Source organism: Doryrhamphus excisus, chromosome 2 (genome assembly GCF_030265055.1).
Source record: "Doryrhamphus excisus isolate RoL2022-K1 chromosome 2, RoL_Dexc_1.0, whole genome shotgun sequence".
In the NCBI taxonomy this organism is placed as follows: domain Eukaryota; kingdom Metazoa; phylum Chordata; class Actinopteri; order Syngnathiformes; family Syngnathidae; genus Doryrhamphus; species Doryrhamphus excisus.
Genome location: NC_080467.1, coordinates 17,296,051 through 17,306,753, shown reverse-complemented (window position 1 = coordinate 17,306,753; position 10,703 = coordinate 17,296,051). Strand labels below are relative to the sequence as shown.

The 10,703-nt window shown below is 42.2% G+C and overlaps 1 protein-coding gene across 2 annotated transcripts; it reads left to right on the top strand.

Moving 5' to 3' along the window:
* The first annotated feature begins 1,348 nt into the window (after window positions 1-1,348).
* lmnb1 (lamin B1) lies at window positions 1,349-8,779 on the top strand. Of its 2 annotated transcripts, none has more exons than XM_058059677.1 (11): window positions 1,349-1,863; window positions 3,023-3,179; window positions 3,302-3,427; window positions 4,651-4,821; window positions 5,220-5,345; window positions 5,552-5,772; window positions 5,862-6,090; window positions 6,181-6,285; window positions 6,482-6,601; window positions 6,933-6,987; window positions 7,775-8,779. In XM_058059677.1, exons 1-11 carry the CDS (start codon window positions 1,508-1,510, stop codon window positions 7,777-7,779), a joined length of 1,671 nt encoding a protein of 556 aa, XP_057915660.1. In that variant the 5' UTR covers window positions 1,349-1,507; the 3' UTR covers window positions 7,780-8,779. The 2 variants fall into 2 exon arrangements, with proteins under 2 accessions (XP_057915660.1, XP_057915650.1); XM_058059667.1 differs by having other exon boundaries at window positions 1,350-1,863; window positions 6,933-7,037.
* The last annotated feature ends 1,924 nt before the right edge of the window (window positions 8,780-10,703 follow it).

Here is a 10,703-nt window from a genome sequence, read left to right as displayed (position 1 = left end):
ACTGGTCACCAGCCAATCACAGGGCACATATAGACAAACAACCATTCACACTCACATTCATACCTATGGACAATTTGGAGTCGCCAATTAACCTAGCATGTTTTTGGAATGTGGGAGGAAACCGGAGTACCCGGAGAAAACCAGCGCATGCACGGGGAGAACATGAGAACACTCTCCACACAGAGATGGCATGAGTGGAATTGAACTCTCCTGCTCGTAGTAATATTTTTTCACCAAATCCCTTTTTGAACGATTTCCACGGCGTATATGTGCAGAATGTCCACTCCGATGTTACATAACTTACACCAGGAGTGTCCAAACCTTTTCAAGTGAGGGCCACACACTGAAAAATGAAAAGATGCAAGGTCCACTTATGTAGATTTGCTATGAAGTGTTTTTTTTTTGTTTTTTCAAACTAACATCTCAGCTTTGATATATGTAGATAGTGTATTATTAGCATGAACTTTGGTCTTTACTCTTTTTTTAATTTTCCAAATACTTTGTTCTCTCTGTCCATTTTATTGACTTTATTCCCATATAAGTGCCCCCCCCACCTAATTTTCCAAAAATTACAACCTGTTTGTTTTTTATGATAATGCGATGTTTTTTTTAATCTGCATTTTTTTCTTGTTAGAATATTTTTTTTTTAATATTTTGACCTTAAAGCTTTTTTTTCCGTTTCTCAACTTTCTGCTTGTTTATTATTTTCAGTATTTCGTTTTTTTTTTAATTGTTAAATTATATTTTCAGAATGTGCTGTGCATATGCTGTGCGTACTTTTGACACCACTGATTTACGCTGTAGTGATGGGTCGTTCGCGAACAAAACGGCTCTTGGAAACAATTCTTTGAAGTGAACGAGCTGTCTTCTTTTTTCTGTTAAAGTGGCAGGGAATTGTCCGAAATGTCTGGCTCTCTGTGTGTCGACACTAAGCACAGGTGGGAGGGAGGGGTTACACACGCACAGGCAAGATGGAAAGGTGAGGGAAACGAGCAGGGGTGTTTCTGACTGCTAATCTTAACTAAAGACTAGCAAACATCGGTTACCTGAATGTATATTTGGCTGTGTGTTGTTTTGTTGCTTTTGTGTTATATAATAGTTGTAAATACACAAATAATACAATCAGATTGAACATTTGGAGATTTGAACCGACTCCTTTACAAGACACGAAATTCCCATAAATGATAAGCCCGGCGATTGCAACTGGATGTGACGTCACGTGCAACCAGCCAATCGACTCCGCCTTTCGAGAAATGTTACGACAGAAAGAAAGTATTGCGTTGAGCGCTCATATTGGCCGTTTGTACCTAACGTAAACTTTTCATAGAAGCGTCCATATTGTAGAACTCCGCCCACCACCCCCACGCCCACCCAGTTTCATCCCTGTATGCTTCAAATACTTTAGTTTCCTTTATAAGTATCTGACGTTGAATGGTTTCCATAGGAAGCAGTACATCCACGCATGCGACATTCTCAAAACTCCTGTATACATTTGTAAACTACAAAGATGGCGAGCGTGGCGGCAAATCCGACCGGCCAATTGAGCACGTGCGGCGGCGACTCCCAGCTCAGCCCTGCCAGAATGAGCCGACTTCAGGAGAAGCAGGAGCTCAGGAACCTCAACGACCGTCTGGCTACCTACATCGACAAAGTCCGAAAACTCGAGTCCGAAAACGACACCCTTAATCTGATAATTAGCGAGAACGCAGAGGTGAGAAGCCGGGATTTCAGTGGACTGAGAGCCGTGTACGACACGGAGCTTGAAGATGTCAGGAAGAGTTTGGATGATTCCTCCCAACAACGCGCTTGGCTACAGATAGAGCTGGGACGACTCAAATCAGAGCAAGATCAGCTTTCACAGAGGTAAGCCATAACAAGTTGTGTTTATATCTGACGCACTACTCACAAAATAATCACAAATTATCATTTTATATTCATTTTAGACCGGTGTTTTCTTAAAAGACAAATGGACCAACGGTTTTACCAACTTAACCTGTGATGGGGGAAACATGGCAGACGTGACGTGTGTTGGCAAAGTTAAAAGGTTTTCGTATGAGTACATTGTGCCTTCATGCCATGTCATAATAGACTCAAAGGTAAATATAAAGCTGTCTTTGAACTATTTGGAAGAGGCATGGCTTTGAAAACTATAACAAGCTGTTTTTGTGGTCGCCTATTTCATTATTATTATTATTATTACCCTGCCCGGTTTTCGGCGTTGAACATTTGCCTCGGTTTATGTACATTTTCCAGTTAGCATACTCATCTTGTTCTGTTATTAATACACAGTGTGAGTCCAACTGTGTTTCTAATGCAGACACAACTTTGTTTGGCGCCATTTTTGGTTATTTTACAAATATGATCCATAACAATAGTAGAGACTTGACTCAGTGTACATCTTAAAATGTCTGCTCACTACTTAATTTTATCCTGGGGGCACCACTGAATCATGAGGGGCGCTTAATGTCAGCTGACTGATATCATATGGCATGATGTTGATAAGATTGACCCAAACTCTCTTGGCGATTGACTGGAAGTCCACCATGGACGTAATGGGCACCCCTGCCTGCCACTGTGGTCAGGTTGGATTTATCTCCATGCTTATTGGCTGATCACTAATTATGTTGCAGAGCTGTGTTGCCTGTGAGGCATATCCGTAGTCTTTGTCGCTATCTGGTGGGCTGAAGATGTAACTACAGTTTTCAGTGTTTGTTTTTCTGGCATATTCAACTTGCTGCATATTTTCCAATGCATCCTCATCCCCTGAGGTGAGGTGGGTGTGCATCACACTTTGCAAAAACCCTGCATGAAGCAATCAGGACATCTGACAAACCAAAGTTTGACTCCTCAAATAAACCTGTGACTTGTGTTTTGTGCAAAGATTTCCCCTGTTGCCAACAGATGACTGCCTACTGGTGCCAACTGCCTACTGGTGGCCGCCTGCAGCTTGAAATGTGCCGTCTGTGATCTTATGCCGTCTGTGATCTTACTTTGTCATGCACTGCGGCCTGTTTTCCCCCAGCTACCATAAGAGGGACTGTGAGGCAGCAGAAGCTCAGGCCCGGCTCAAAGACCTGGAAGCCCATTGTAATGCCCAAGATGCCATACTTGCTACAGCCTTGTCTGCCAAGAATGGCCTGGAGGCCACCATGTCTGGGCTGCAAGAAAAAATGCATCAGGTTAAAAACATTTATTCTTTCTTTCTTTATCATTTACCTCGACTAAATATCAATGATACAATGGTCCAGAAATGTTTTGTCTAAATTGAGCTTGGGACAATGTGTGGGAACTTTTCTGTCAGTTGGATTTGGCTCTCAACCAGTCCAAGGATCGCCTTCATGAGGAGATGCTCCTTCGCGTCGATTTGGAAAACAGATACCAGAGTGTGACAGAGGAGATGGACTTTTGTAAGCGCATACACAAGGAGGTGAGGGTTTGTTTGACATACAGTGTTGTGACCGCTTCCTGATTTCTGTTCCATGTTTGTCGCACTTAAGCAAATTTAAATATTGGTTGATGCCAACACTAAAACTTTAGGGCGAACCACGGCGTTCTACTGGCGAACCACGAGCTCCAACCTTCAACAAGAAGATGAAACTAAGTGATGATGATGAGACTCCAGCAAACCACAGTGAGAGCCATTGTACACAAATTCCCAAGAGTAGCCGGCCAACTGACAGCCAACAACTGACACCAAGAGCACAGCAACAACTCATCCAAGAGGTCACAAAAGACCCCACAACGTCATCCAAAGAACGGCTTGCATGGCAGAGTTCCAAGACAAAAAACACTGCTGAACAAAACGAAGATTAAGGCTCATCTCAATTTTGCCAGAAAACGTCTTGATGATCCCCAAGACCTCTGGGAAAATACTCTGTGGTCTGACGAGAAAAAAGTAGAACTTTTTGGGAGGTATGTGTCCCATAACATTTGGCATAAAAGTAACACCACATTTCAGAAAAAGAACATTGTACCAACAGTAAAATATGGTGGTGGTAGTGTGATGGTAAGGGGCTGTTTTGCTGCGCCAGGACCTGGAAGATGTGCTGTGATAAATGGAACCATTAATTCTGCTGTCTACCAAAGAAAATCCTTCTATGTTCTTCAGCAGGACAATGATCCGAAACACACCAGCAAGTCCACCTCTGAATGGCTGAAATAAACCTAAATGACTTTGGAGTGGCCTAGTCAAAATCCAGACCTGAATCCTATTGAGATGCTGTGGCATGACCTTAAAAAGGCTTCATGCTGGAAAAGCCTCCAATGTGGCTGAATGACAACATTCCTCCACAGCGCTGGAAGAGACTCATTGCAAGTTATCACAAACACTTGATTGCAGTTGTTGCTGCTAAGGGTGGCCCAAGCATTTCTTAGGTTTAGGGTGCAATTACTTTTTCACACAGGGCCATGTCGGTTTGCATTTTTGCTCCAATAATAAGTTTTCATTTAAAAACTGCATTTTTTGTTCAGTTGTGTTGTCATTGAGGAACATTTAAATTTGTTTGATGATCTGAAACATATAATTGTGACAAACATGCATGCATAAAATATACAAAATGTCAGTTAACCATTTAGTTGACATGAGTAACTTAACAATTTCAACCACAAAAGACAACTGGCAACTTAACTGAAGCCACTTTGTTGTTACAGGAAGTGAAGGAGGTACAACAGCGCTACGAGGCACGTATAGTGGAGGTGGATTCTGGGCGGAAGGAGGAGTACGAGTATAAACTGACACAGGCCCTGGTGGACATGAGAACTCAGAATGAGGAGCGGTTCAAGAGCTACAAAGACGACGTGGCGAGCACTTACATTGCCCAAGTATGGACACACTGCAGGGTCACACGTGTGATACACATTGACTTGTAGTGTGACATGTTCACTAAATAGGTTATGTGTGATGTTCATTGAAATACCGTAAATCATACAATTTTAAATCTACCCCGTACGCTGTTGAAGCGATTATTTTTCACCATGCTTGAATTATGTGAGTGCATGGAGCGTTTATACGAAACAAGTGCTGCATCTTACCGAGGCAACAACCCCAGGCAAAGAAATGACCTGCCGTTACAAACCATGCATACAGATAAAAAGCAACACTCAGATTAGCAAACCAGCAACTTCCTGCCTGTCAGGAAGAAACCACCCCTTTGTAGTTCCTCTTTCAGCATGAAAATAAGAACCCAACCGATTTGATGAGATTCTTTGTATGTCTAAAGATGGATGACTTGCGTTGTCAGTCTGAGATGAGCGGCACCTCAGCCAGGATGGCCCGAGAGGAACTGAGAGAGTCCACACAAAGAATTGAGAGCCTTACTTCCCAGTTGGCAGGGCTGCAGAAGGAGGTGGAGTAACATTCTCATATTTGACCAGTTTGTTCTTGAAGGTTGATTGTGATGAAGGTGTGGTATGTTAAAAGGATGATGTGTTAAGACAGCGTCATTTGGACCACAACAATTCCTGCGTCCATATATTTGTAGTTCATGCTAATATTTTGATTTTCTCCCCCCCCCCCTACTTTGCCACCACTGTCTGACCCTCACTCCTTCAGAGTCGCGGCTTGCGTGATCGCATCTTAGACCTTGAAGCAGCGCTGGTTCAGGAGAAAAACACAAGCCGCAAACTCCTGGCCGCAAAAGACAGCGAAGTGGCAGAGATCCAGGCGAAGATGCAGCAACAGTTGGATGAATATGAACAGCTCCTGGATGTTAAATTTGCCCTGGACATGGAGATCAATGCATACCGCAAACTTCTCGAGGGAGAAGAACAAAGGTGACAACCTGAAGACCAGCAAAAGAAATGGCTTAGCTTCTGTTGTGACCCCCCGCCCCACCCCCAACCACCACCGCTTTGTATTGCAGATTGAAGCTCTCCCCCAGCCCTTCCTCTCGTGTCTCTGTGTCTCGAGTCTCTTCCAACAGTCGAAGTGTTCAGACAACCCAGGCAAAGAGGAAGCGCGTTGATGTTGAGGAGCAGGAAGCTAGCAGCTCTGTGTCGGTCGACCACTCCTCCTCAGCCACAGGGCCCGTAATTATTGATGAAATCGACACTGATGGCAAGTTTATAAGCTTCCATAACTCTGGTCATGAGGTGAGAGTCAGTGTTAAGAGAAATTGAGTATCCATGTTCATCATAGAATAGATAGATAGACTGTCGACTAAGGGTCTTTTTATGTCTTAGGACCAGGCCATGGTAGGCTACGAAATGATTAAAACCATTGGAAGTGTAGCAGCCACCTACAAGTTCACACCCAGATATATTATGAAGGCTGGGCAGAAAGTCACGGTAAGAAGGGTCTGCTGTATTTACTAGAGGAGTGTACTATCCTATAGGACAGGACTATCCTATAGGAGCGTATTATCTTATAGGACAGGACTATCCTATAGGACCGTACTATCTTATAGGACAGGACTATCCTATAGGACCGTACTATCTTATAGGACAGGACTATCCTATAGGACAGGACTACCCTCTTTTACAGGTTTGGGCTTCTGATGCTGGTGTGAGCTCCAAACCTCCGACAGATCTGGTTTGGAAAAAACATTGCTCCTGGGGTTCAGGCGAGGATGTCCATGTGGTTTTGATCAACTCAAAGGGCGAGGTGAGTCCATCTTATTTCACAAACAGAACTGAAGTGACGATACCACAAAATGAAATTGCTGGTCTACAGTGAAGCCTTTGTCACAAACCACCGTGCATCTTTTTAGTTTGTTTATTTTTCTTCATGGGGAGGAGGACGAACGTCAACGCACGTCACTGGCACGGTTGCTAAGGTGTAGCAGAGTTGCTCTGTATTGCTCGTGTATTTGTCTTTAGATGTCAAACCCAAACATATCCAGTCTACAGCAAAAAAAATGTATGAACTGGATTCAGTGTTCCAGGATGGCACATTAGTATCACACAATGTCCTGATTGAATTTGTGTGTTTCTAGGAGGTGGCTAGGAGAAGCACGACATACAAGACAGCAATGGATAAAGGGAATAATGGTAAGGAAGATAGTAATGAAGGCGTTAAGGATCACTTGGACCACCAGCAAGTGAGTACGCAACATACGCTTTTGTTAGACTAGACCAGGGGTCGGCAACCTTTACGATCAAAAGAGCCATTTTACCCCCTTGCTCACTAAAGAAAAATAGACTGGAGCCGCAAAACACAATTTAAAAACATCTTATAAATCTATCTAGATAAAAATATCTTTTTGTTATTATTTAACAAGTTTTAACGGCGGAATACAATAAATAGAGGTGCAGTGTGTGATGGATGCCAACACATAGGGTAATGATAGTATCATCTTGGTTTAACCTGACGCCTGAAGAAAAGTGCAGAGAATTGCTAGTCTCCAAAGATTTTGACTGACAGATTTAGAGGGAATTTTGGGGTAAAGTAGTTGAGAGGAGAAAAAGCAGAGTTGATCAAGTATCAAGTACAGGCTTTCAAAACTCATTACAAAGATGCGTATTTTCCACATTCAGGTGTTAAAGAAATAACTTGAGCATTGCAAAGGGAGCCACAACAAAGAGGTTGAAGAGCCACATGTGGCTCTGGGGCCGTGGGTTGTTGACCCCTGGGCTAGACAATTTTATCTTTATCTTTATCTTCACAGCAGTTGTAACGGCCATTCTTGAGTGCCAAAAAAATGAGCCTCTTTTTAAAGCTTCAGCTGTCATCCTCACAAACCTGTTTTTCTTTTATTTTTTTTTAACACATGATAAAGCATTTGGATCAAAACGTTTTTAAAACAGTAGTATAAATGCCTGACCTGGTTTTGTGCAGGCTGACCCCCTGAGTGCCAAGCGAGGCTGCTCCATTATGTGAGCCCTCTCAGCCAATCAGCTTCTGGGATCGACCACCAGTCGTCTGCCAACGGAAACTCTGTTTCTATTGCGACTCAATACTGTTTGAATCTTTTCCTTACACATGCAAAATTACTTCTTATTCAGTTGCCCAAATATATTTGAGGATTGGAGCTTTTGTCTTAGTTTTTTGTGTATTTTTAAATTATTATATTATAATTTAATAAGTGGTTCCCAAACTTTTTAATGGGTTGATTAATTCATTTTTTCTCTTTCTGCTCCATTCTCGTAATTGAGTGTTGGGCGCTAATTGTTTTTAATTTGCGTAGCCCCCATGACAATTGGCGTGCCCCCACCACATTGGGAACCTAGGCTTAAGTTAAAATTACTTGTAAGTATCCAAAAAATAAATGAATGTTATCAGTCGTAAGCACGATCATATTTTAAGGAAGTCAGGGTCCTGTGTAAGTTTGTCTCTTAATTCATTAAAAATTGTGTGCAAAATGTGACCTTATCATACCTGCCACTAGATGGCACTAGAAGTCAAAGCAAATCGCCTCCAGGATCAGCAGTCCCCCAAATTTTTCAGCCAAATGTCCCTTTTGGACTTTACAATTTGGGTTATATTTTGCAGTTTTTCTAAAAATATTATTCTAATATAATTTCACAGTGGATAAGTGGTTCTGGTGAGGACGCCAAAAGGTACCTTTGGCTGATAACGACCCATAAATAAATGATGATCATAATTAAATAGAATTGATGATCTTATCCCCGTACTGTGCTCAGGTCCACCCAGAATAACTGACAATGTGAAGGTCAACGGTAGTCTTACATGCAGTTCTAATGTAGCCAATGGGACTGTTCTTATCTGGACAGAACCCATAAATGAATGAAGTTACTGTTTTGGGTACTAAATGTCATCACATGAGTGCCTGCAAAATTGAAGTGGAATAAATAAATGGAATAAACTGTAAGCAGTTTTGTGTGCATGCTTTTTGTAAACATATTTGGGATGGGATGATCTTGGTATGGCAGGTCACCTCTCTGGTGGGGAAAAGGAGCCTGAGCTGGTGCAGGAGGAAGTTCCAGCTAGATAGTCTGACTCATCACCTCCATGGCAAGGACAAGGGCTCTGCAAGCAGAGCAAGCCCTCCTGTTGAGAGGTGCTGGACTTTATTCCACTTTGCTGTTACCAGCAGTGAGAGGTTGTAGGCACAGGATAGTTTCCCTCCGCTTTTGGGTGGGGTGTGGGTCCTGACGGTTGTTGCTGCTTATGTCCCAAACACCAGTGAGGAGTCCCTAGAGCAGGGGTCTCAAACTCAATTTACTTGGGGGCCACTGGAGCTCGAGTCTGGGTGAGACTGGGCCGCATCAGGTTTTCAAAAAAAAAAAAAAACGCATTTATTAAAACCAAAAATTTTTTAAAAACTTCGCCTTGGTTCCAATTTTCCACGAGAAAAACTCTGATAAAACATTCTACTGTTCTCAAATATCTTACTTTTTATTTTTCTACACAAAATAAGATGAAAAATAAATAAACAAACCAAGAATAAAGAAAATCAATCAATCAGTCATAAATAAATATAATAATAATAATAAAACAGCAAATAATAAAAACTTAAGAAACCACATATAGTTGGTGGGTAGACAAATTATTTTTTTCAGATTAAAATGAACAAAGCATTATTAGAGCCCTGTAGACAGGACAAAACACGACTATAGTCACATTTATACTCTTTTTTTATTTACAACATATTGCGCAACTGCAGGGTCTTGAGACACATGCTAACTCGCAAACTAGAGAGCTAGCGACCTAAACGGAAGCCTTCAAGTTATTTCCTTTAAACTTAAATAGCCAAAAACTTACCACTTCCACATGGATAGGGAGGATAACTATTAAGTTATTTAACCTTTAACATGAACATTAATCAAATGTAATAATTTTTTCTGGGTACATGATACCATACAGCATCCATATCAAACTTGCACGGGCCGCACTAACATTAAACTTTCATATCAAGACGGGGCCTCAAACTAGTGTCCTGCGGGCCGCGTGTTTAAGACCCCTGCCCTAGAGGGAGTACTGGAGAGTGGTCTCTTATGGGATTCCCTTGTTGTGCTGGGGGACATCAACACTGACGTTGGCAGCGACTGTGAGACCTGGAAGGACTGAGTGGGAAATGGCAGTGCTTATTATTGGAGCTCATCACAGATTGTCCACAATGAAGACAGTGTTCAAGCATATAGCATGACACTTGGCACCAGGACAACCCGGTCCACAGTTCCATGATTGACAGACTTGCTGCCACATGTTTTGGAGATTTGAGAGCGGCAAGGAGCTGTCAACATCACCACCACCTGGTCCATTTTAAACTTTTTCATAATATAATATACTTAATTTTCATAATTAAATGGGACCTAAAATACTCCTCTTCAATACTTTGTATTGAGCTGTGGACTCCTATAAATCACCTACACACAATAACCTGCACAGAAAGCTTTCTAGATCTTCCAGACTCTGCGCCTATTCCTGCAGTGCTATGGGTTTGCTGCCTTCTGCTGACATGGCCTGTGTCTTTTACTCCTTCGGCTGAGCCCACTCCACTGTGATTGGTGACAGTCGCAAAAACACACCTTGTGCCTGGGCATGCCCATCAAAGGAAGTCCGGGTTCCGTTGACATCAGTGGAAAAGTCACCCGAAGCTTCTTTCAGGGCTCACTTCAAATGCACAAACCTCATAATCTGACGTGTTGGCATCGTTTGTAACACGAGAATACAACATAACAACCTTTATTGGTCCCCTTTAAAATGTATTCTCATAATATTAGATCTAGGGATGGCCGATATTGGCTTTTTTTTTGTTGCTGAAAACCGATAGGCCGATATTGTCCGACTCTCAATTTAAGAT

Bases quoted from the DNA above. Each gene is read 5' to 3' on its own strand.
- lmnb1 (XM_058059667.1), top strand. From the start codon at position 1,508: ATGGCGAGCGTGGCGGCAAATCCGACCGGCCAATTGAGCACGTGCGGC. The intron at 6,091-6,180 runs GTGAGAGTCAGT...TTTATGTCTTAG, and splicing joins TCCATAACTCTGGTCATGAG to GACCAGGCCATGGTAGGCTA. The intron at 6,286-6,481 runs GTAAGAAGGGTC...CCTCTTTTACAG, and splicing joins AGGCTGGGCAGAAAGTCACG to GTTTGGGCTTCTGATGCTGG.